The sequence below is a fragment of the Apteryx rowi genome, unplaced genomic scaffold (genome assembly GCF_003343035.1).
Source record: "Apteryx rowi isolate R43461 unplaced genomic scaffold, aptRow1 scaffold_378, whole genome shotgun sequence".
Lineage (NCBI taxonomy): Eukaryota > Metazoa > Chordata > Aves > Apterygiformes > Apterygidae > Apteryx > Apteryx rowi.
The window spans coordinates 418,023-444,965 of record NW_020450285.1 but is presented as its reverse complement, the minus strand read 5'-3'; the positions used below and the strand labels follow the sequence as shown (position 1 = coordinate 444,965).

At 37.7% G+C, this 26,943-nt stretch overlaps 1 protein-coding gene across 1 annotated transcript in view; it reads left to right on the top strand.

Annotated features, from left to right (window-relative positions):
• Positions 1 to 20,680, top strand: part of ARHGAP42 (Rho GTPase activating protein 42) — a 128,014-nt gene extending 107,334 nt beyond the window's left edge. Inside the window, exons 17-23 of the mRNA XM_026073787.1 lie at positions 2,776 to 2,935; positions 6,065 to 6,209; positions 9,452 to 9,832; positions 12,012 to 12,168; positions 13,121 to 13,183; positions 20,207 to 20,286; positions 20,519 to 20,680. Coding sequence (XP_025929572.1) covers positions 2,776 to 2,935; positions 6,065 to 6,209; positions 9,452 to 9,832; positions 12,012 to 12,168; positions 13,121 to 13,183; positions 20,207 to 20,286; positions 20,519 to 20,607 — 1,075 coding nt within the window. The 3' untranslated portion in view covers positions 20,608 to 20,680. The remainder of the gene's footprint in view (positions 1 to 2,775; positions 2,936 to 6,064; positions 6,210 to 9,451; positions 9,833 to 12,011; positions 12,169 to 13,120; positions 13,184 to 20,206; positions 20,287 to 20,518) is intronic.
• The last annotated feature ends 6,263 nt before the right edge of the window (positions 20,681 to 26,943 follow it).

The window sequence follows — 26,943 nt, the reverse complement described above, 5'->3', positions numbered from 1 at the left end:
CTTTAGTGTCTCTGTGCAAAATTAAATGTGATCTAGATGATATGGGATGTGGATTATACTATTAAAAAAGGGGGAGGGGACAGGGGAAGCAAATCCTGAAAAATACCCTGCAGAGAGGCCATATCGTAATATACTTATTATACTTATTGTGTGTACTTATAATCAGTTAGCAGCTGGGTGACACTGGAAGTTTGATGTTATTTTCAGATAGATAAAAAGATATACTGCATTTTTTTAAAAAACCTTCATAATCAAATTACATATTTGTCTCCTTTAAAGAATAAATTCTTCTTTGGTGTAATATAATAACACAATACCTTTATCAGTTAGATGGCCAGAAATCTGCAAACCAGCAGTATCAAAAATTTACTTTTACTGGGGAAATAGCAAAGAAAGATTTTGAGGAGAAAGCAATTGCACTTTAATGGATGTCTTAGAGCTACCTGAAATGCATGATTACCGTGGCCTGTGTCTGTTCAGTAGCTGAGCAACAGTAGGACTAGGTCAGATGAAATTGGTTATCAAAAAGATCCATTTACAGGCCTGGGTTTTCTTCCCTTTTGCAGGAAATTGAGCCTTTGAGATGCTTTGCAGAAAGTCCTTTCTGGTCACAATGTTATTAAATTCACTGTTCCTTTTATTAACCAACCTACCAACCTGCCTAACCAAATTTGTCACCAAGGAAACCCAAACATAGTACAAACACTACTTTCTGTCTTATGCTTTAAAACCATAATGTTTGTGTAAAATGTTTGTGTAAAAGACCTTAACAGTTATCGTGCAGCACAGAGCAGAATAACATTGCACAGACAGATGTTTTTTAGGTTTTTCTAACATACCTAGAGCTTAGTAATTCAAAATTCCATTTTCATTAAAATACAGGTGAAATTCCCAAATACTCCTTGTTCTTCTAAGCCAAACATAAGCTTTGTCATAGTGAAAATTAAATTAAGATAATTGGCTAAAAATATGCTTTAGCAAGTTAATAATTCTCATGATTTGGCTTCCAAAAAAATATCACTTCCAGGGCACCTAGTGAAGTAAAATTTCTGCAGTGTTTTTAGACTTAACTAAATGAAGTAAAATAGGAAACATGTAAGGAGATAGGCATTTATTTTCCTGCAGTTTATGACTCATAATCTTTGACGTGACTGGCGTTCCCCATATTTCTCTTAATTCACAGTGTAAACAAGGTGCTAGAAAGTTTCTGTTCCAAATGAGAGGGGAGTATTTACTTCATTACTGAAGTGGTTCTGCAGTCTGGTTCACTTCTATGCCAAGATAATTCTATTCTCTGTTCACTTATTCTGTGCATTGATAGTACCTGCTTGATAGTGGGATTGAGAGAAAAGGTATTGTGCGAGTCCAGACTTGGTTTTGATCCTGATCCTGACAACCCCCCCCCCCGCCTTGGGATTTTGTAGCCTTGGGAAAATCATGTAATCTTTTTGTCACTGTCTTTCCAACCTTCGTAAGAGGATAGAATTTGTGTTATTTGCTACCAAACACTGACATCAGACAGATCATTTTGCTAATGTTTGTATAGCACTTCAAGAACAAATCAAGCTACCTGAGAATTTTATTGGAAAGAAAATGTAGCAGATGTCTCCATAACCCTGATTAATGTAGGTTGTCAGAGAAAACCAGAAACTAGGGTTTGCACCTACCTCCTAATCTTCAAGTATGTTATAGCTAAGTTTTACTGTTCCCTAATTTTAAAAGCTACAAGGGTTATTTTAGTTATGTAGGAAATTGATAAAATAGTATTTTGTCAGCTTGACAGTGGTAGCAGATAGCAGTGAGGAGGAGAAAGGAAACCATGAATGAATGCCTCGATAAGTGATACTCTTTGGTAACATATTCAGAAAAGTTAACTGTAAAGGCAATTATCAAATATTTACTTGGTATGGTATTGTTCAGACATGAAGGCCTAGGACGGCTCTGACTATGGAATCGGTGGCAGTTATTTTGAAGAATTATGATCGTATGGTTTGTGTTTGGTAAACCTTATTTACAAGGAGAGAAAAGGAGCATTGTGGATTACTGATTGATTGTTTTCATTTTACTATCTGATAAATTATTGGAAAAACTAAGTAGACAGTTTCTAAATTCTACATTAAAAAATGATAGAAAAGGTAGGTTAGGCAAAAACACAATATATGAAATAAAAGGTTAATGCATTTTAAAGCTAGAAGAGGTCATCATGGTCATCTAATCTGATCTATACCACAGAAACAAAATGGTTTCACTGATCCCGTTAATCCCATGTCTTGGTCATATTAATAGAGAGATCTCATTGCAATTTAAGTTTTTTTTGGTAACTAAGTTTTTTTCTTTACGTGAAGACAAAGGTGTATAGTTGGCCTCCATTACCCCCATGCATTTTGAGTCAATCCTGCAGCAAATATTTAAGTTCCTGTATTGGAAGGAGACAGGTGCCTTAAGGCTCCTAAACTTTAGAATGACTGAATTTCTCTGCAGAGACCTTCGAAGACAGTTACTTTTCCCTATCAATTCTACAAGGAACTTAGGTGCTTACTCCAGAAGGACTTGCTTATTATCCGTTAAGTTATTACAGGATTGAAGCCTTAATGGAAATATAGTAGTTATACTGCATTGCATTTTGACCCTAGTAAAGGTAAAAGTTTTAAAAGGTTTTTTTTTAAAGTCGTGAACCTGAGATTTAATTAAAGTAGTAGTCTAACAGTTTTCTGCCTGTTGGAATGGGAGGTTAGAATGACTATTTAACTGCATATCATTTGTGTTCATTTAAAGGGTATCATTACACAGTCAGCAAAATCTTATGACTGTATCCAACCTTGGTGTTATCTTTGGACCAACTCTGATGAGAGCCCAAGAAGAAACCGTGGCTGCTATGATGAACATTAAGTTTCAGAATATCGTCGTTGAAATTCTGATAGAGCATTATGAAAAGGTAGAATGACGTTATCTAAATGTTTTGTGATAAAGGTGAAACTGGGATCTCATTTTCATTACCATCATTCAATTCTTAAGAATAAGAAATTCAGCATTTATAGAAGCATATGATAGAAAGAATACTTTCTTCCCACTCGATGCTATGGATCTGTATTCCTAGCAAGTCTTTTGTGGCTATGCAAGGTACAGATCCAAGGCATAATCTCCCATGCTATGTAGGAGTTGATCTGAATCATTCTAAAGATTGAAGTCTCCTTCTCATAGCTGAAAGCGGGATGAGAAAACTTTGCTTCAAACTCTTCCATCTGTCTCCTGCTAGCAGTGTATCAAGTCCCACACTGGGTGAATGCATGGATTCTCCYCTGAGTGCATTTGCGCATCAGGTCAGAGTCTTTCTGGCCATCTCTGTCTTTTGGGGATATGCCAGCTGCACAGTGGAGATCCTGTCCCACCTGACATCATGAAACCCCAACCATCCTTCAGTTCCTCTTTCCACAGGTGGCATCAATGTGAATCCCCAGCAGAATCCCCAGATTCTATGCACTGTATCATTTTTCATTTGTGAAAGTTGTCAAAAAGACAAAAAAAAGTTTTGTAGATGAGGTTTTATCCCTAGCTGCAGGTTTTAAACCCATTATTTCCTCATGATTTAAAAGTTCTTGAATACTCTGGAACATATGAGCTTCTCTAGGTACCTCTTTTGCTTTGAAGAAAGGCATATTTGTGGCTGCCCAGTTTATTTTGTTTTCCCCAAAAAGACCAGTGACAGGGAAGGTACACCTCAAAGTCGTCTTTCTGGAACACTGAATTAGAACTTTTTCAGGGCTTGAAAAGGCAAATCCCTGAAAGTGTAAACAATTTCGGTCTATATGCTTGCAAGTATCAGCTTGGCTGTGAGCTCCTCAGCTCTTTTTTTTTGAGGAGATCAGACCATTTGATTACAGAAGTCAAGATCTCCTTTACTTGGTCATTAACAGGAAAAGGATATTTTGTTGATATAGATCATCTGATGACTATCAAAGCAAAAAAAAAGTGTTTTCCTTCTATTTCATGTTACTCAGCTGAAGGGCATTTCCTAGCCGATATCAGGTTCCCCTGCACTGTTTGTTCAGTAAGTACCCACAGTACTGCTTGATATCAGCAGTTATATTTCATATGGACTTCTCAGAATTGGTATGATACTGATAGCCTCCATGCCTGTAACTCCAAAACATATGCATAACATGTTTCCAAAACTGAATTTCCCCTTCTGTACATTACAAGCTCGTTCAATATCAAGACCATGGCTGCACAGCCAAAATCACCATTACTGAATTTCTCTGTCTTCAGGCATGTTTTTGCTTTGGTGTGCTACTCACTAATTTCTAATATGGTGTTACTATACTTCAAGAGCATCTCAAAACCTCCATTAAAGTATTTTCTACCTTGAAAGGGAGTATACTGGTTTTCTTCCACCTTTCTGAATGACAGTCTGCTTGCTGTTCACTTCATGATCTGTTGATAGGGAATCCTTGCAGAAATGTTATTTTGGTATAGCATGGTATTTAACTCATGACACTTGTCCCTCTTTCCTTGCGATATGGAGACTGGCCACTGTAGATTCCTTCAGGAGCCTGACTAATCTTCCCCAATAAACCTCTTCTCCCTTCCATAAGACTAATTCCACTCCCTCCACAGAATATCATAACAGATACTCAACAGYGTTCACAGACACATAGTCCACACTACGAGGAATAAGTGAGAAAGAACATCTGGAAGGAAAATACTGAAAAAAAACTTCTACATTTATTGCTTCGGTCATCTTCCAAGGCAGTTATTATTTTTATGGTCTTCTGAGACCTCTGCAGCAGGTGTCTTGGATATTGCAGAATGTGATACAAATGAAAATCTCTCAATTACTGGTCTTTCTGCATTGTTCTTGCTGGCAGACCTGTTGTGGTTATCAGCAAAGAGTTATTAAACCCTCATACATACCTGTATCAGATCCCAGCAGGATTTATGCATGTGTGCATAAGAAAGCAAGTAATCAGTTACCCCTAAAGATTTGAGTTTCTCTACAGCAATGAAGTGCAGAGTTTGACAGGGGTAGCAGTAGTACATTAAAGAAAAATCATAAGATGCTCCAAACATAAAGATGATCCTAAACAAACTTGACCTGTTAGGAAAATAAAGTCATTTTCTGAAATATAAATTTGATTGGAATGAGGTGTGACTGTGCATAGAAAAGCTCTCATAGGAGCATGGAGAAAAAAAATCAGTCTTTTCATAATATTTTCAAAAAACAACCTGTTTCTGAAAGCTCTTGATGGCTTGCGGGGCAGTCCACTCTTCTACTAGCCACTATGCCTTTTCAGAGGCTTCCAGACTAGGGGCCCTTTTTAGCAGGACTGCCCTGTATTCTGTATTAAAGTAGGGCTCAGGGGTCTTTGAAACTCTCAGTTATTCAGAAAGAATAGTTACCTGTAAAAGAGAGAATGGCACTTCCTGCACTATAGGTGAGATTCTTCTATTTGTATATTATAAACTAGCATCATTTACTGCTTTTACAAAGTCCTCAGATGCCATGTAAGCAAAGGAAATGAAGGCTGATTGGGCCCTTTTTTTTCCTTTGGGTGATAGGAACATGGTGTGCCCCAGGTGTAGTGGTTGGAACTGTTGGCTAGAAAATGGAGGAAAAAATATTGTTGTTTATGAAATACATAGCTTAAAAATCTTTATTGTCTTTAGGTTAAGAAACAGTTCTGGAAAATCCAGCTCATTTGCTTCGTTACTAATACATCCTGCACAGGAGTTAGTAGTGAGCACCCACTGCATGTTTGAGCAATTAGACTGTTAATTGCTTCATACCTGGGACTAAAAAAGTAAACTGTTCAAATATTTTTATATAATTAGTATAAATTTTATGTATAATTTTTTCACTAACCCAGTATTGTCATTCTTGGATTGTAAAATTAGATCAGAATAAAGCCTATAGTCAGTGAATTTCCCCTGTTGTGATGTGTGAGACTATCACAGCATTCATTTCAGATGTAGTGGTGAGCAGAACAGCTTAATAATGAATATGTAGAAGTACCTCTATTGTTTATGGCATTTTTCTCCTCCCCCCCCTTTTTTTTTTATCATGCAGATTTTTCACACTGCACCAGACCCCAATATTCCTCTTCCCCAACCTCAGTCCCGTTCAGGTTCAAGAAGGACAAGAGCAATTTGTCTCTCCACAGGTTCACGTAAACCTAAAGGAAGATACACACCGTGTCTAGCAGATCCCGATAGTAAGTTTGCCCTTGCTGTTGACTGGTTATCTTTCATGTCATGTCTTGTCTTTGCATTTTTCTGGTTAAGATCCAATAAGTATTGTATTCCAATAATTATAAGCATAATAGATGGGAGTTTTATCAGCTTTTTAAAGTTTGTGAGTCTTAGCAGCACTGTTGAATGGCTGCATTCCTTACTTTCCTCAGAAGAGGAACAATGTTTGTTTTTAGGCAAGTGTTGTACTGCATAGAGTGTTCAGAAATTTTTACGGTAGATTTTATATTCTGATCTAAATATGGAGTGCCTTCAGACTGTGAGAAGTTTATTATATGACATTCACCTCATTTAAAGTTGGGAAACTGTGAATAGAATCTTTCTTCTCCTCCTGTAATGAATGCAATTCAGTCAAGGTCAGGAGATCAAAACCATTACTTGGCTTTTTTCACAGGCATGGAACTGTGGACTTTGATTCAAAGTAAGCCACTGCCTAGGTTGCCAAAACAACTGAAACTTTTTATTTTTACTGGGATAGAAACAACTCTAAACCTAATATTTTTGTGAGAAGCAGTATACTCATCATATGGCTTACTGTATAACAGCAGGGAGTTATGTTTGCACTTGTCTGCTGCTGAGAAAACTTACTCCTTTTCATGTAAATGTGACTATAAAGAAGTTGCACTTCATACATTTTCACCCAGTGGGTCATCACTTTTTACTTTCTGGCCTTACCATTAGCAAAGATTAAATTACTAACAGTTCCATTACTGTAATACAATTCCAAAAGAAGTTCTATGTCCCCTAGTTCCTCAAGGAGATTTACATGAAACTGCTGCAGTAAATTAATGCACATTTAAAGTGTATCTGTTCTTGAGCATCTGTTGTAATTCTCAGATCTGTAAGGTGGGGAAGTGTAGCCTTACGGTACTCTTGCACAGATGCTGCATTGTCCGTAGGCATACGTTACATAATTTCTGTCAGCAAGAGTTTAAATACTGAATGAGGGCAATAGCTGCCTACCTGTCAGTTGTCAATGTGAATGGCACAGGATCCTTAGAGTAAGAAGCTATGGAGGAATTGTCAGCTACAATTCACCAGAGGAGAAACTGAGCAGTTTCAACAGTGTTTCACTGTGTACCTGCCGTGACTGGGTGCCAGAAAGAAGGTGTCAGGGGCCATTTCTGTGCAAGTATTTGGCAGCGCAGATGCAAGCTCACTCTTCTTCATTCAGAGCAAATTTGAGCTGACTCAGGTTTGAGTTTGCCTTATGCTGGAGGCTAAATTTAAACCAGCTCTGACCCGAGAGCTCTCCACACAAGGGCTTTGCCTATTAGCTTAAGCTCAGCACTTGCTGCACAGGTTCCAGTTAGTTAAGGTCTGGATTGTGTCTTGATGGCCTAGGCAGGAGCAGAGGTATTCTCCCTGCCAAATAGCTCTTAAGTGTGGCCAGAGACAGTCAAGAGAAAGCTATGGTTTCTGGCAACAGCTATTTCTGAAGTGCTAGGTGGTTTTAAGAGCATCATTTATGAGAAGCAGGGACCCTTAACTACATTGCAAGAAATTAAGGTGTATGCCATGTGAAAATTAAGTATTCTTCTGCAAACCCTGCAGAAGAGATTTTGTGGTTATCAAGGCCTGTTCACAAAATTCATTTTTAAATAAGTGGCCCTGCAACTCTGATAGGAAGCCCTTTTGAGAACTTCTCTGCTCTAAGGGCTAGGAGTATTCTGTTTTTTTCTGATTATATTAATGGGCAATTTATGCCTGTTTGCATTTATGCCAATACTGTCCCTTAATTTCAACAGACCTTCTACCTTCCTATCTTTATTCCAGTGTATTTATAGAAATCGCTTACACTTTGTCTAAGCCTTTGTTTCACTAAGCTAAATGAGCCAAGTTGTTCCTCATGTCTGTCTGAAAAATGAGCTGTTTTGTCCGCTTGTCTTACTGGTAGCTCTTTTCTGCACATTTTCCAGCTTCATTTACCAAAATTGTACGTTGTATTCCAGATGAGTCACACCAGGGTATTGTGCAGTGGCTATGGAGTTATTGTACATAATCTGGAATAGCAGAATTCTGGCCAGAAGTGTACAGAATATTTCAGATTACTGTACCAGTGGCACTTATAATTTCATGCCCACTATACAAGGCACTGATATTTGTGACTTTATCTGGAACATAATATGTGGCTATAATCACCTGAAGTCCAGGATATTTAATCACTTGCAGGCAAAGGCAGCTGTATCACATTGGTATCTCATAACAAACGTGTGACAGAAGAGAATACATTTTTTTACTTCTTGTGAAATTTGTGAATTATATCTCCAAGCTTTTGGAAAAAAAGTCTTTTTAGAAACAAAGGTATGACCCACTGAACTTCAATCATATTTTTATTAATCCAGTCTTCAAGATAATTCAACCCTCTCTATGTTCATGTCAGTTCTCCTCAGTTTTTATGAGTGTTCCTACCTTTATATCATCGGCAAATTTCTTTAGTACATTCCCACTTTCTGTTCCAAAATATTAATGTAAATATTAAATAAGTACAAAGTTTCTTGTGTAGGAAAATAAATTTCTCTAATATCAGTCTAATTAAAGAAATTCATCAAATGTTCAATGTTGTCAAGAATGTTAAGGTTGTAAATAAAGGAATAAATAGTTGTCCTTTAGTTGTGGGATTAGTATTTCCTTAAAGATATGATGAATCAGAAAATAGGATATCTATATATAGTCTTATGAACTAGTCCTATGGAAACTGCAGAGATCCTAGGAACTTGGTAATCAAAGTAAAACTTCTTACTCCTGCCAACAATACAGTCATACATGTTGGAGCGTACATATGGCAAGTACCACATCGTTTGTCTTTTAATGGAAATCCAGCAAGATACTCCTCACAAAGTCATTGCAGCATTCAAACTGTTTAATTTCCTAAAGCTATTTATACTGCAGACAATTTTTCTTTCAAAATGCAAATAGTTTGGTCTGTAGCTAATTTTAAGCCCATTATGTTCAGCAGGTCTGGAGAAATGTCAACAGAATCCCTGCTCTTTCTGGTTAAAGACAGGAATATGTGTGAAACTTAGAGTAACCAAATAACTATTTTGTCTTGAGAATGATTGTCTATAAAGCTACAGATTAACGAATTTCATGATAAGTAAGGTGCAAGGGGCTATGAAGTGGCATGAGAGAAATATACATTTTTAACTTTGGACCTAATTATCTTTTCATTTCTCTTTCTTTCTTCTCCCCTCACTCTCCTCAGGTGATTCCTACAGCAGTAGCCCAGATAGCACTCCCATGGGCAGCATTGAGTCTCTCTCTTCTCACTCCTCAGAACAGAACAGCACCAGCAAGTGTGCACCCTCGCAGCCCAGGGAGAAATCGGGAGGGATCCCATGGATTGCTTCTCCCCCCTCTTCTAATGGCCAGAAGAGTTCGGGCCTCTGGACTACAAGTGCAGAGTCCTCATCCAAGGAGGATGCAACAAAAACAGATGTGGAGTCAGACTGCCAAAGCATAGCTTCTGTCACTGGGCCAGAGAGTGCCTCTCCACCAACAGATCTGACCAAAAAGAGTTCTTATAGTCTGTCTGGGTTGAAAAGATCTTCAGCTTCTTCCCTCAGATCAATTCCATCAGCTGAAGGTAATTTCCAAGGTTGTTTAGGACGTCGCTGAATTTACTGTGAAGTAACAGAAACAAAAGGTGCCTCTGAAAGCTGATGATGCTCATTAATTTTGTTTGTTTAATTGTTAATGTCGTGGTATGTTCTTTCACTTTTCAAACTGTTTTTGACATGTTTTCATTGTCTGTTATCTGTACAGTTCACACAGCTTAAAATATATCAGCGTTTCTCAGAATTTACAATACTCTGTCCTGCCATGCCTCAACCAGGCTACTGACTTGTAAGAGTGCCAACTTGAGTCGGTAGCTAGGGTTTATCACTGTGTCAAAGCAATGAATCCTTGCAACATGATCAGTACTGATGAAAGCTGTCATTTAAATTTAAAAAGCCTCTGTTTTTTGGACAACTGCATCTCTTAAATTGGCTGAAGTAGGATTTTGAAAAAAAAAATTCTTTTAGATAGGAATTTTACGGACAATGCCTTGAGTTGAGATAGGMCTGGACAGATGGTACAAAGGGGTAAGCCCTGGCATGATGTTTATGTCTGAAACCTTGCTTATGGAATGGCTGCTTCATTCTGCCCTATCTGCATCTTTTGGTACCCAGCAGAGAGCGTAGGTTACCTTGAACATGAGAAGTATGGCAGAATGCACCTGTACATGGACCTATGAAAGAACAGCCATAAGTTGAAAGGAGAGATTTATGGCTACTGCTCTCTTTTGATTATCCAATATATATTTGCAAGTCCAAATTTAGGAATCCAATTTCAGTGCCAGAGTTAGGACTCTAGTCTTCCTATTTAGTCAAAAAAGGATGCTGCTTCAAAGAACATGCTCAGAGGACCTAAGCTGAGCCTTTGTTCTAAATAGCCTTGCGGAGGGGGTCCTTACAAGAAAGGGAGGGTTAAAAATTGAGCTTCATAATTTAGACACTTTTGCTAAACGCTGTAAGTTAGTCAGCTTGAGTTCCTGTGAACTCTGGCTCCTCTATGAGTACAAGAGCACTCATTTTTGTACAAGTATTGCAGTATATTGACAGCTATCTGAAAATTAACCTTAGAACAAACACTGTAAAAATCAGCATATTTACAGTGTCTTGGATTATAAAGATTAACACAGTCAGCACTGAAACAGTGAGGTCCAGTGGACTGAGTGTGAGTGCTGACTTTGCCACTGAGCTGTCAATAGTATAAGTAATACAAATGCAGGTAGAGCAAATAAAAAATATAAGGTTATGTGCTGTGCACTGGAAGTTTAATAAAGTTCTCCCCCTTGAAGTGTACAGTCTTTTTCCTGAGACTACTTGATATGTGTTACTGTTAATTAGTAACAGTATTAATAACACTATTAGTAATAAAAGTATTGTATTTGGGGAACTATTTATATTACGGCAGGCTTTAAAGCGTTATTAAGCATCTATTGTTCTTGGGAAACAGAAGTAGACACAGTTCTTGTCCTGCAGAGTGTATAGGCAAACAAGGCAGTAGTCCACAGGTAGGTCAGCCTAAAAGGCACATGAGACCATGCCTTTCAGACTAGCTGAGGTGCAAGTTCTGTGTTCAGAGACTGGATAGATGGCTATAGCTTATTTAAATGCACCAATTCTGTGGCACAAGAAAATGTCTTTGTTACAAGAACTTTTTTTTTGGTGCAATACATGCTGTACAGCTTTAGATTTGTTTTGTCAAGTTACAGTAACAATTGTTTTAGGCAAGCTGTAATCATCGATTTCCAAGATTTTTTAAAACTGCACGAAGCTTCTGTGAATACTGAAAAGTTAATTCTTAAAATTTAACCTGGTCTGATGTCATAGCTGCTTTGAGCAGGAAGTTGGACTACATGACTTCCTGAGGTCCCTTCCAACATGAATTTTTCTACAGTTCTATGAAATATACTACTTTATAATTGTTGGGGAGGTTATTATCACTTTTTAATGAATGTAGTGTCTAGCCATTTAAGTGCAATTTTTAAGTGTCATTTTTAGCCTTCACAATTATAATGTCATTTCTTMATTCTTGCTGCTGGTCCTTTTCTCCTGGCTTTCTGCCTGAAAGGCTGTTTCTTCTCTCTCTTAGTAAGTACTTTCTCTACCTATTTTGTTTCTTTAAAAACAGGGAGTTTTGTTTTGCACGTTGCACATCTTATGGCACAACTTCAAATTAGCTTTAATATTCCATATAAATTTGGTTGCTTTCTTTAGGTAACAAAAGCTGCAGTGGATCTATACAGAGCTTGTCTTCAGTAGAAACCAAAGATACACCAAAGGCTTCACCAAATCCCGATTTGCCACCAAAAATGTGCAGGAGATTAAGATTAGATACTGCATCAAGTAATGGCTATCAAAGACCAGGATCTGTGTAAGTAATCAAGACCCTGTGGAGATTTGAGTTGTTATAGTATTGCTCACTCTAAAATGATCCCAAACAGCTGGATAGATGATTGAAAAAGCATCCATGAACACTAGATTTGAATGTTGCTGTGTTTGGGAATATTTGTCTACAATCATTAAAATTGTAAACTGAACAAAGAAGGCATGACCCAAAGTGTAAAGAAACTTCTGCTCTGAAATTTCTTTTGGTGTTACATGGAAAATATTTTTTTTTTCTAAAACAGTTTTTTTCTTCTTGAGAGGATGATAGTTCTGTGCAGCAGAAGTTATAATTTAACTTAGCTGAGATTTAGGTTAACAATATTTCTTAGTGCTTATAGCGCAAACCTAAGAGTCAAGAGATATTTGCTCTAATCCTGACTCTGACCTTGACTTTCACTGTCCCCATGAACAAGTGATTTCCAGAACTGCAGAATACCAAAAAGTTCTCCAAATACTTCAGGACTCCATTCAGCCTGTCCACCTTTTAAACTGGAAGGGATCATTGTAGCCATTTTACAGGTTTCTATATCTTAACTTAAACAGAAAAACCTACCTAGCTCAGAGTACCAGCACGATAGTGACAGGCTGTCAGTAAAAGCATTTCCAATATATCTGTTGGCCATCCATGAATGTTAATTTTCAATACAGGGTGATGTGTTTTTTTCTGTATATTACCTTCTTGGTTCTGTAATTTCCAGGTTAGCTGACTCAGCAAGGCACCTAGAGCATTCAGTGGCCTAAATTAGGTTATGCCCTTAAGAATTGTGCTGAATAGGGACTTAAACTTAGCTTTTGAGTTTCCTCTGTTTGTCTAGTGAATATTTAAAACAATTTAAAAAAAAGGTTCCATGTCTTTAGATGGTTAAAACTGAAATCAGTCTGTGTGTTTAATTAATGGGTTAAGTTTAAAGCAGACCACTTTTTCACTTTATTTTCAGAGTGGCTGCAAGAGCCCAGTTGTTTGAAAGCACTGGTTCACTTAAACAAGTTTCTTCAGGACGGTAAGTGCTTCATAGTTTAACAACATGTAAAAACCTTTGTGCTTTGCTGGCTTCAGAGATTGAAATAGAGGCGTCAGAGCTTTGTTTGGTGTCTTTTGGACAGTGTCATGTGGCATGCACATTTTTTTGTGGTTTATTAAACTCAGCCTTTTTATAGAAAGCTAAACCTAAGAGAGAATACCAGCATACCTGTCTATTCTGTCTGCTGTGGGCACTGCAGTAGGAGATGCTCGGGCTAGTGGTCTGTTTAAGGACATGACTGCAAGAAGAAATTAATGTGATTTAAATTAGGGTGAGGGTGCTTTACTTATTCCATATAGTTGTTTGTATATGCATGCATTCAACAGAGTAGCAAAGATGCCGTCAATCTAAGTCATAGTTCATGGTAATTTGCTCATATAGTCAAGTCCTGAATAACAGGATTAACTTAATCAGGATTCCTGTCCTTCTGACTGCATATTCTGCAATATCCTCAGTCCGGAGAAACTGTCACCCCTTCTTCTTGATGATCTGCATTTTCTTCATTCTTAATAAGCATTATTTACATTTTTATTTACAGTCTTATGCATTTATTGGTTGGATTTAATTCATTCTTACGTTGCATGAAGTTAGAAAGTTCTGACAGGTGTTCATGTAGGAAGCAATATCCTCCACCTGTTATTAACCTGTCTATCATGAGTAGACTAAGACAGATAATCAGATAGGTGTGGTGAAAAAATCTCTTTCTCTTTTACTCTCCCTGCATTTCAGACTCTTTGAGACAGAGCTTACGTTTGTTTTTGTCTGACACTTTAATCACTGAAATCCTGATCCTAATGAAACTGTTGAGCAACAGAAAAGTAACCATATGATCCATATGGATATAATCCACAAGTCCAGAAGTAGTAGTTGAAAGTAGCACAGCTGTAATAGAGGATGCCAACATGTGCTGAGATGCGTGGTGGTGAAATATGGCTGTGCTCTCTGGCAGATCTAGCAGAGATGAGAAAGACAAAGCTGACCTGCAAGGGCCCACTGATTTTGTGCAAGGGAAGCAGTTTACAGGAATCAAGGCTGTTCTTGTTTTGTATAGTACATGAACTGTAAGATGACCAAAAAAGAGGGTGGCAGGGAGGTGGGAGAGGAAGGAAATGAAAAGAGCAGGACATTAATTTAAGGAAGAAAAGTATAGATAAAGAGACTGGCATGTTCTTAAGCCAGTGTCCTAAGCCAAAAGCAATGATTGCTTTACCAGTCCTGCATCATTTCACCTCTACCGCTGTTCTTTCTCCTATTTTGTATTGCTCCCTTCTTGTAAACTCTCTTCTGCTGTTCCCTCAGAACCTGTCCCATCTGTATCTGTATATAAAGAGCATGTAAGAAGCAAAAATCTGACAAAGGAAAAATATAGCAGTTTGATAATGGATATGGAGAGCAGATAACAAAGCAGGAAAGGCTGAAAGGCTTAATAGCTCCTCTACTTCAGTTCTCCTAAGAAAGCAGAAGAGCAACAATAACAAGGAGAAAGGAAAATGAGAGGTCAGCAGGCAAAATGAGGAAGAAATAAGAAGTAGCTCAGCTGTTCCCGTAATACTGCTCCAGCTTTTATTTACCTCTCATGTATGCTATGAACATGAACACTGAACTAAGTCCTTAGGATCATCTTTCTTGTTCTTAAGTGTATTGAAATCATGGTAATTACATATGATCCATCCAGTAGAGAGGCCTTATGGATTCATAACTCTACCACCTAATGGGTATATGCAGGGCGGAGTGTAAGAGAAATCCAAACTGTGTTTAAACTAACTGGCTTGATACCAGAAATATTCCAGTCGGGAGAGTGTTGAGCTCTGTTCAAGGATAATTTACCCTGTTAAAAATGTCTCTGTTTTTGAAATTGTTAACTACTTCTTTCCTGTGCATAGTAGCATCTAGGTAGCTTCATTCCTACTTGACGTATCTATTGCCTGAAACAGTATTTTGTGGTCACCTGTCCAGTACATGGATCAAAAGTACCTATAKGGCTTTGCAGTATAGATCTTACATTGTCTTATGCATTCCAGCAGGTAATGTGTTATTGGATGCTTTACCACCACAGTGATCTGGACATACTTGATTCCTTCCTCCAAACAGCCTTTACACCTCTTCTTTCTGACTTCATATAATGTGCCATCTCTACTATGAAAGCTCTCTTTTTTTACTTGTTTCTGTGTGTGCTGGGCCAATTATTTGACCTGAATGTTTTCTCACTTTGTATACATGAGTGTGGGTCCACGTAGTGACAACAGTTTGAATAAATTTCTTTTATTCAAAAAGAGACAGAATGAGAGGTCACAGTACACATTGTAGGACTGGAGGGGTAAGAGCAAATCTCGAGTCTCCACTCTCTTTTTCCAGTCCTAGAGTTATTTCTGACTTCCCGTCCTTCCCTTTTCCTCCCTCCTAACTTCAAGTTTATCAATCATCTATCTCCTGAACTGTAGGATAAGCTACGGTATATGCTGGGACCAATCCCTATTACTAATCTAGTATGCTCTTGAAAAAGGTGAAAGGTTTTTATTACTGCTTTCACAAATATTGCAGTTAACTAGCAGTATCAGTAAGGACTGAGGTCTCTGTTGCAGCTGCTATACAAAAATGTACCAACACATAATCCCGACTACTTTTTCTTGGCTTTTGATTAAAGGTACACAAATTAAATCTCAAAAAGTGGGAAAATGCATCATAAGAGGAAGGTTTTTCATTAGAAGAGAATACCTAGAAAAAGTGGAAAGAAGAGTTGGTGACAGCAAATGGCTTTGTCTTAGCAGCAGGATCCCTAGGTGCAGGGTTGGGACTTTAATAGGAGCAGGCTGACAGAGTGAAGCTCTCCAGACCTATGSTCCCCTCCCAACCGTATAATTAAATATCCCTTTCCAGTTATCCTTCTGCTTTTATTTTGGTACTATGTTTTGCATTTACTTAAACACTTGGAATGCCCTTCCCAGTCCAGACCAGAGCTTTCTACTCAGTCAAACTCTGCTGTAAATCTGCCCTTTCCAGAAGTCTGTAAACCTTTCTTCTTCCGGTAAGATAATAGTAACTGATGAGTCATCTGATAGATGTTCACGTTTTCCCTCATTCATTCCTCTTCTGGTTTCTGTCTTTGTCTTGCTAGACTGAAAGCTCATTAGGGCAAGGACATAGTTTTGAAGCCTATTTGTAACTTCTAAAATGGCYTATTAAAAGTGCCTCGGGTGTTGTTGACACCATGTAGTCAAGYAAAATAATTTACGATCTGTTGAGTATTGACCCTTTGACTGCTAGTCTATTACACATGTAATAGAAAATAGGCCATAAAAGAGAATGGAAAAATGCATTTTTTCCTCTGGAGCCTATCCAGTAAAGTCATGGAAAGAATGGACTCAGGTAATGTGGGTACCATTTTCTGAAGGGTTTTTTTTTTCCTCACTAAACAACATGAATCACTCTCTTCTCTCAGAATATTATCATCTTAAGAGAACCATAATAGATGATGGTGATGTTATCACATGTTTTTTAACAGACAGCTTTGCTTGCATTAACACCATAAGAGCCAATGTCCAGTTTCATAATTGCACACAATAAAATTGCCTAAGAAACTGCAGGCCCTTTTCATTGCTAATGCTTCTAGCTGGATGGTGTTAAAATGAGTAATAACTAATAGGAGAACCTAATTAATCAAAATGGGTGTGGAGGGAATAACCAAGGGATTAAAATTGCTCCAAAATTATGGATAAATATTCTTAGATTTGTTGTCTTATTATACTGTCACACACCATTTGTAGATTATATTAGGATTTAATTACTGTGTGTGTCAGGAGCAGGATAATGGGAAGATGATCTGAAAAATCCTGTAATTCCTGAACTGTTGCGAAGCTGATTTTTTTTGTACCTTGTGTTTGTATATCTTTGCAAACATAAAACGCTGGGAAGCTTTTTCTTTCCAGAACTGAGCAAGTCCATGTTTTTTTATGTTCTTTTTACTTCTAAATTAAACCTACTTGGACTGGGTATAGCTGGAAGCAGAAAACAGAAGAGACTACAGGAGAAAGGAGGACTTGGTAGTCATGCCACTAAGTAGCAGTTCAAAATCATCCCTGTGTTTTAGCAAGTTCATTACCAATTGTCTTGTAATCACTACCAATTATCAACAGTTACTCTACTGTTTTTAATTAATATTTGTGTAAAATATGTTGTTTTGCCACGCAGGAAATGGATACTTTGTCAGAGACTTACAGGTCTGGGTCTGTATAATCAGAACACCTGTAGAGCACTTTGTCATATAGACTTAGGGGAAAAGTGACCTTCAGGTTAAAGGATTCAACTATAGCTCTGATTGATACTTTCTTTGGGACCTTTGGTAAAGTCAGCTAATCCACCTCTGTGCCAGTTCGGTATATGTCATGTAGAGCGATGAAACTTTTCCGTGTTTTCTTCATCTGTCTTGTTGACTATAAATGGTAAGTTCTTCATAACAGTGACTGTATTTTAAAGTCAATATATAGTCCTGAGTCTTTGTAACATCGGGGTCTCTAGTCRGAACTAGTACCTGTAAGTCTCATTGGAATACAAATGATAGTATCCCTAGAAGAGCACAGTTTGTTTTTTGTGTGCAGGGACTTATGGTTTCATTTCTCCTCTAGAAATGAGAGCCTGTTCATAAAGGCAAGTGTTGTGTGGTGACAACAAAGATTAAGAAAAAAAGAATTTACGAGGATATGTCTACCCTACTAAATAAAAGAGGCCGAAGAACTAGTTCTTGACATGGAGGTCAGGTGGAGTGACAGGCTTGTGTCCACGCAACTTAGAACTGCCCCCCAAGCAAACTGACAGTGTCCAATAACATAGCCCCATATGATGGCCTTGTGGCCGCAAGGCATAACTGCTATTTTGCCTGCCCTTTTTCATTGCACGGTATCTGAAATAATGCTAAAGCTGTGTTGTAAGCCCACCAGAGCATTTTTTTTATGGCAAGAAACATAGGAAATATTTGTATATCCTGGAGTCTTCCAGGACATGGGGGATGTGTCAGGGTACAAAGTCTTGTGGAATAGTGCTGGTGGACAGATCGTATCAGTTGGAGGAAGCCAAATAAGGTGGCATCTTTTCTGAATTGTGGTGAACTGTTCCCTGGTTTGTGCTAAGGAGTTGTCTCAGAAAAATGCTAAGCCAGAGCAGTCCAAACCAGCCAGGAAGCAAGCTAACATTTAAGCAAAGTGGACATTCAGGAGACCGGTGCTCATGGTCTTTTAGTTAGCAGTGGATATGTATTCAAAATGACAGTGCTAAGAGTTAGAAATGAGTGATTACCAGAGAGTCCTGGAAATCTAGGCCTGAGAGTCTAGCCCTTGATGAGTCAGTTACTCACCTTGGAGTAAGACAACACACCATTTAGTCTAGTCATAAATCAGCTTCAGAGAAATATAAGAGAAGTTTTTTCTTCAGAAGGAGAAATCAATTCTTGAAGATAATGTGTTCTTGAAGCTCATACACGCAAACCTGGAAATATATCTATCCATTTTCATATCCTTCTAGAGATTCAAATGAAGTATAATGTGCTGGTACTGGTTGGCTCCAGGGCATAGGGGTAGGGTAGAACTCCCTACTCCGTTTAGGAAATTTGTCCCTGCTTAACTCCAGAGAGGTGTGGAACTGCAAAGGTGAAGAGTCATGGCCCCATCACCAGTATACAGAATAAAATAGACTTCTCCATATGCTAATGTTGCACTGTTGTTAATCTAACCTGTGACTCTGTTATCTCAGTGTCTTGGGAGGAAAGAAAAAATAGATTACGTGCTTGCATACCCCACTCACAAAAAGTATGCCAAAAATTTAAAACTTCATCACAGATAGCGTACTGGGTCATTGAGATAAATGCTGGCTGGAAGGAAAGTTGTATCAGTAACCCTCCATCACATCGTATGAAGGTCAAATGATCAACAAGTTAATCTTCACTTGGCAAGGGTTCCGATGTGGGTTTCCAGCAAGTTTAAACAAACTCAGAAAAACTGATGCCAGGCAAGTTAAGTGATTAACAAAGGTTCCTATAAAAACTGTTTTGAGTGTATAAATTAAAGTCAAGGTATCATTCTAGGTAAAGCACAGGAATCTAATGAGAATTTCTGATTTCCATCTCTATGGTCAGCCCTGGGGATTATTTTGTAGAATTGTAGTGCTAGAAGCCATATCAGAGGTCACCTAGTCTGTCCCGCCCTGGGATAGGATCATTGTATACCTAAAGCATTCTTTTACAGACGTCTCTCTAGTGTGGGGTTTTTTGTTTGCTCCTTTGTTTTTTAAAAATCTTTAGCAATGGGGATTCTCCAATTCTAGCCAATTCCAGTGTTTCACTATTCTCACCACTAGTTTTTTTTTTTGTTGTTTTTTTTTGGCTGCAGATTAAGATACACAAACTAGCTGTCTGCATGTAGGTGTCATTATGTCAGGTTTTATTAAAGGTACTGTTCCATTGAAGGTGTCGTTACAGGCAGTGGTATCTAGAGAGCCATTCATTGCATCCTCAGGTAGGCRTCCAGTGTAGCAGAACCTGGAGAGCTTCTGGAGACCTGGAGAGTCCATTGAGCTAGGCACACCCTAGCTCACATATAGACATCTAAATTCAGGTGACGGAAGCTGAAACCCACCCCATTCACCTAATCTCTTTTGAACTCTCTCCAGCCAGACCCTCACTTGTTTCAAGCACTGTGCGCAATTCAGTACTTGTTTGAATTTGGCAATGCCAACTAGGATGGAAGAATSCTTTTACAGTTGCAAATGATATTTCTGTTTAAACTTCTAAGTAGATATTGATCTCTTTTCTGCAATAACATACTTGTTAAATCCAGGAAGCCTGGTGTTATCATCTGCTGCTATTCTGCTCCTCTGAACTACTATGCAACTAGGTTTTGCAATCTGTATTTGTACAACTGATTATTCCTGTACTTCTCAGGTTTTAAATGAATTTCTTTGTACTTTTTTTCCCAGTTATCTTATTTGTTGCAAACTCATATTTTCATCTTCCAGACAAGCAAAAGCCATGTATTCCTGTAAGGCTGAGCACAGTCATGAGCTGTCTTTCCCACAGGGGGCAATATTTTCAAATGGTAAGATATGTTTTGCAGTCTCTGTTTACATAAAAAATAAGCTGAATTGTATCCACAAGGCAAGAGAGTTATAATTCCACTTTCAACTCTCATTTTTTGCCCTGATTTTTCAATTGATCTTGGATAACTATTATCTAAATAAATATATGAAACATATATAAATTCTTTTAACTTTGTTATTTCATTATAAAAATGTTTTGGGTTTTTTTGTTTTTATTTTTGTTTTTTGCAGTGTATCCATCAGTGGAACCAGGCTGGTTAAAAGCAACTTATGAAGGGAAAACAGGACTAGTCCCTGAGAATTATGTTGTCTTCCTCTAGCAACTTATAGTGGACAGCAATATCTTCATGGTATCCATGGTAACAAATAATAAGCACTACGATTTTTATCTGACACAGATATGGGATCAGCCCGTTAGCTGAGAGTGGTAGATTTCCTTCAGATACTGCAGCCGCTCCCTATCACCAGCAAAGAATGTGATGAAACAGTTAACAGTTCCTGTACTGAAGACGGTACTCTGTTTAAATAACTTCTATTGTTTGCAAAAGGTTGTTCTGTTCTTCTTTTATGGGTAAGGAACGCTAGAGCAATAAAATCAAAAAAAAGTTACCATGTAGCTGCAGACTTTCAGGTCCTAGGATGTTGCTCACAGAAGTGTGAAATTTAGAGGCAATGCACTCTATGATGTTTCTTGCAATCTGTAGTTTAATAAGGTTTTTTTTTTTTAATGTAAGTAATGTTTCTGTTGTGATCTGAATTCTCCCTTGGAAAACTTGATTCTGAGATCAGTCCTAATCATTTCAAATAAGAAATGAGTTTTCCATAAATCAGAAGTTTGAACTTTTGTTAGTCAGTGAGATCGCAATATGTTATAGAATTTATGTGACTGATAACAAAATCAGATTATACACTGACTGAGTGTAAGTGCTCATCCAAATGTGATATGTTTAATGAATGTTTCATTCATGTACTTCTTAGATTTATTTCTTCCTTTCTATATCATTATAAATAATAATAATAACTTAATATTTCTATGTTACCAGTCATCCTGAAGACGTTCTCAGTGTATCTCAGAACAGCACCTGTAGAAAACAACAAGTTACTGAATCTGAATGATTGGTAGTTATATGAAGTGAGCAAAGAAAAACAACGCAATATGTTTTGAAACCCAAGATAAAATGTAACCTCATCGCTTTCAAGTTTTTCCATTACAAATAAGACAAATGGCCTGCAAAGTAGTTAATTTTGTAAGCTATGAATGATGAAAGCTCCATCTAGCAATGAAAGTATTTAGCATTATTTTTTCTGACTTCCACTGAACTATTTGGCAAAGTTCACCCCCCCCCCCCCAGTAAAAAACCCTACTTGGTAAAGGTTTTATAAAGAACCATTGATTGTTCCTGGTAGAACAAAAAAAAAGAAAATAGTATTAAATTTTGCATATATTTTCCTACCAAAAAAAAATTACTATAAAAAGGCTGCAATAAAAAGCAAGCACGTCAACATTCTTTTATTACAGAATAAAGTCCATAAAAAGGGAACAAAGAACACAAGTTAGACAATATAGACAAAAAATAATTGAGACAGACGCTCTGCTAAAAGAAATACCTGAAAGTCCAGTCCTGAAGCTCTTCTTGATAAAACCTTCAATTACATCTGAACATCTCCAGTCAATAAAACTACTAACTTAGCAGAATCTGTTCTTGGAGTGCCAGCTGAATGCTTCATGACTTAAAACCCTGCTCTGGAGTCAGTGGAATTAGATGTTCATTCAGAATTACACAGAAGCATAAGCAGCTTTCTAAATTTGAGCCTCTTTCTTGTACAATTTAAGAAGGAAAAGTGCAGTCCCTGCTTGGTTAGTTACCATGCCCTATTGAAAGACAAGATTTTAAGCACCATATTAACAAGTTGGTGATTCTTTAGTGTTAGTGTTAGAGGAAGATTTCACTGTTCCATAGACCTAATGAATCTTAGTTCTTTCTTCAATAACAATAATAAATATATAAGATTTCTCTTAATTTCTAAGAGGTATGCTGCCTCCAGAAAATTTAAGGAAGAACTTCTTTTAGAACTAGAAACATCATTAATCTACTGACTGCTTCTTTTTTTTTTCCATAGCCTTTTTCTTGTTTAAATTAGATGATAGATTTATTGCCAATATAGAGAAGCATATCAGGACCTCCTTTGCATGGATGTAGTCCATCACTTAAGCTGAGCAGCCCTGTGTTGGAATTCAGGCTGGTGGCAAAAGCCTGCAAGGTCCTTCTATTCAATAGTTAAAGCACCAAGCAGTGCTCAGGAAAGGGGGGAGACCGGCAGAGCAGCCCCCGAGATGGGCTTGCTTTTCACAGAGGGAGTCTTTGGCATTAATTGGGCTGGTCTGGATGGGGTGGATTGCAGGCAGTTGACAAACGGACCCCTTGAATTAGTGACTGACTCATCTGGGTTATTTCTTCACTCTAAGCAGAGTTTCATGAGGTCCCAAATCAGATTTCCCTTCCCCATAAAACAAGACTGTGTTCAGCACCTTGTGATGAAGAAGGATTGTTCTGGACTTACCATGGGCAGTGGAGAGACAGACCCATGTGTGATGCCCATAATTTTCCCAGAGCAGGAGAGAAAAGAGGTGAACAAAAGGACCTTTCTCACCAGGTCAAGCCTTTCTTCTTTTTAAGGCAAGACAATACCTTTGTATAACCTGTGCCTGAAACTTGCATTGTCCTGAGATGATCAACGTGATTTTAGGGGGKTTTTTTGCTGTATTGGAAGACACAATCCAAAAATTGCAGAGTGTTGAAGGGCTTTCCTCTGCTGACCTGCCCAGGAGAAGGACTCTGCAGGTGAACAGCAGTGGAAGGGAGGCAGAGGGCAGAGCTGTGATTAGAGGCTACAGGCCTGGCAACAGCATCTCACCCACGCAGAGAAATGCAATGGTCTGGGAAAAAAAACTTTTCCTATCTATTGCGCCAGGGTCAGTGGCAAACTGACCTTTATTGAACTTCTCCTTCATGACCTTTTAGGCCTTTTAGGAGGAATTTAATTGTTGTGAAATTCCTGAGGAAGAGTGAAATAGAAAATGCTTGCTTTTATTTGATTTTCTTTAGCCTGATTTCCCCCAAATTTTTTTTTAAAAAGGTGTTTTAGATGATCTCACAATATGTGTGTATTTCTGGGTATTCTCCAACAGTATGTTTTGAAACCAGCTGATCCAATTGCAAGCTAGAGGACTCAAAGATACTAAGCTTATACAAATTTTATAAAATTGTAGGGTTCAGTTACAGATTAGGTAGGTAGAGCCTGTAAGTGCTGAGGGAAAGGTTGCAGAAAGACCTGAAGAGATCCCTGTGGAAGAGAGGTATTATGTCTATTCACATACATTCATATCCTGTTAGACATCAGAAAATTCAACTGTGCAACACAACTTCATAAGAAACTGGATTTCATTTGTTCTGCTGCTCATGAAACAAATCTATCTTTTCCTCTTTAGGACTGTTAACCTTTTCAGGCCCTTCTTCCGAACCAGCCATGATGATCATACATTTAAAGTTTAACTTAGCTGTAAAATGACTTTTCCATCTGAAAATGTAATGCCCATTCTTAACTGCAGTTAACCACTTTCTCTTAATGGAGAGTTAGGGGTTGTTTTTGTTTTTAATACGCCGCTGTTATTCTGTGTTCCTCTCTTCTGTGGTACATAACAAGCACTTTCTGTGTAATTTCACTGCTGGGCTGTGAATGCCCCAGCTTTTCCCTGACTTTTTATGAGGGCATTTATCTCTACAAGAAGCTGTAAAATGAACTGGAAAGTTGTTTAAAGTAACTGGGTGTCCGCAAACTGGAATGGAGCAGAGAGCAGCACCAAAACTGCCTGGTGATGATACTCTCAGGCCTGACCAGAAATCTCTTCTAATAATTCTAGAAGATCAGAAATACATGTAACATTTAAGTGAAGATAAAATATTTGGATAGTGCCWTATTAGAAAATTAGGTCATCCAAACCAATTTAATTCAGAGTATTTATTTACTGTTGTTTAAGAAAGTCAGATTCACTCTACAAGCAAAGGTTGGGCTAAATTTTTAAATTATCCTTACTACTAAATTATCCTTACTAAAAGAATGCAGCAGTTTTATCAAAATATCACTGTAGAACTCGCAGAAGATGACACATTGTGATGGCTGTTTGYCTTGTGAAAAAAATGTCTGTACCCACAACTTATGTAATTAATCATGTCTTTTTCTTTGTTAAACTTTTTGGTACATGTTGCAGCACAACATGAGTCAAACTAATAGTATGAAGGACTGATATATTGTATGATAAATATGTAAAATATATTAATATTTTATATCACTTTTATTAATACTGATTAAGGTGAAAAATTATTTTTGGTGTAATTTCTATGAGTTCAGTATTAAAATGTTCATGCCATATTATGGCATTTAGAGTACTATGTAACAAAACTCCTAAATTAAACCATAGCTATCACTTATGTCCCTAACTAATCTATAAAGTTCATTGTTAGATTATTTCTGGAAAAATGACGCACAGAATTGCTGACCAGCACTAATCTATGATAGTGGAAGTAACTTATTGTCTTTTTATATATTTCCTGGTGATAATCTCTATTCTTTGCCTGTAATTGGATTCATTTTAATACGCCTTTAGGAAAGAAATCTTAGGAAGAGAGAGAGTTGCAAAATTCAGCAGTTCAGACCAGTAATTACAGCAAYAAAACAGCATTATAATATGGGGGGAATTGGATTTCTTTGTTACGTTTGTGCACTGGCCTATTTTCTACTTAATAAGATTGCATAAGAATAAATAATGAATCCAAAAAGCACATTGTTCTTCATACTGCTTTTCCTAATGCCGCAACTCTGGAATGAGAGGCAAGAAGAGAGTGTCCCYTAAGGGTGCGTATCCTACAGATTGAGGTGGATCTTCTCCATTGATGGAAACTCTCAGAGCTCTAGAGAAGTCAGAGAGAGACATTTGGCAAATTATAGTGGGAGTTTGCTGGCCAGAAGCCCCCACAGAGTAAATGGAATATTCTGTCTGTGGGAAAACACGTGATATGGCTTGGCCCTGTGTTTCTTCAGCAGAGTGCCCAGTGTGGATCACTCCATTAAACAGAGATCAAGCTATAGACARAGTTCAGTGTTACCCTTTGTGGTCATGCAGCCCCGAGCGCTGCTGCTTCTGCCACCCCTCCGGCTACCATTCAGGCAAAAGCTAGACTGTTGATCAGGCTGTATCAGAAGAGGTTGGGAGGTCTCTTTTTTGCATAGGATTTTGTGCGGGCTTTGGGAGTTTGCTTTGTTTTGTTTTAATAAGGTGCTTGGTATCCGAACAGCTACTAATACAATGTTGCATTTCAATCATCGAAGATAGTAGCATTGTTTTTATTGTCCTGTTTGTGGCAGTATTTAATAAGCCATTGGATTACCTTGTTATTTTAAATACAGACAATGGTGCTTCAACTCTTGGATGTCTCAGTTGAAAGCTATTCTGCAACAGTTTTCTTGCAAGTGTATCAGGAATTGTCATTAGTGTTCTGGCACTGGCAGTAAAGATTTCAGAATGATTTCAGCACTACAAGAGTTTCTACTATAGCAAAAGGGCAAAGCAACTGAACACATGGGTAGTTTCAATTTACAATCATATTTATGACAATTTTGGAGGTATTAGAGCTTATAGGGATTACTTTAGATACTTTCCTATTAAAATACCCTATAGTATATTCAATCAATAACAAAATATATATATTTAATAAAATACTACTAAATTATCTTACTGAATTCTTTGTTTATTTTGTAGTGTGGTTTCAATAATTATCTGCACTCTGTATATATCTACATGTAAATAACTGGCATGATATGCATAAGCTGACTTGCAGACGTACTTCTGTGTTTTACTTTACACTGTATTTCAGAAATTTGAAAAATGTTTTTAAAAATAAAAAGCCTTTCTACACTACTGATTTCTGTATTGTTTTTAAACTTGGACTTTGATTCAGTCTTTTTTCGGTTTGCTTTCAAGTAATAACACTTTTGTGCTGCTTTTATCCCTACCTGAATTTTTCAGTGCCCAACATTTATGAAGTTTCATCTGTGAGGATGCTTTATGTACAGGACAATTTAGTAAGTTGTTCCTACCATTTAGTAATGAGCATGCATATGAATACTAGACAATAATATGTCATCTGCTGTCTTGATCAGGTGGAAGTCTCCAAAGACTTCTGAGGAAAAAAAAGTGACAGTTTTACATGTTATGCAGCAAAGAAGCACAAGACTAGTGCAATATCAAAACAACACTGATGAGGTCTCTTTGCCTCTAAAAACTTGCAGGTGGGTGGATCACTGGAGACAGCTGACAGTATGGTGATCCGATTCCAGCAATACTGCCTGTAAGTGAAGTTGTTTCTGCAATTACTTTGCCTCCTCTATCACAGTTTCTCCAAAACTTTTGGCATCAGGGGACCTGCAGCTGTTGGGCCCTCAGGGGCCTTTGAGGTCCTGCAGCTTTTCTAGGCTATAGGAAAGGAGTTATTTCTGTTGTTGCTTGTGCCTGAGTCAAGCAGAGCTTTGAGGCTGATCTTCCTCCTGAAGGGACTCTCCAGAAACCCAAGAGGCTTTTATACCCCTGAAAAAGTCAT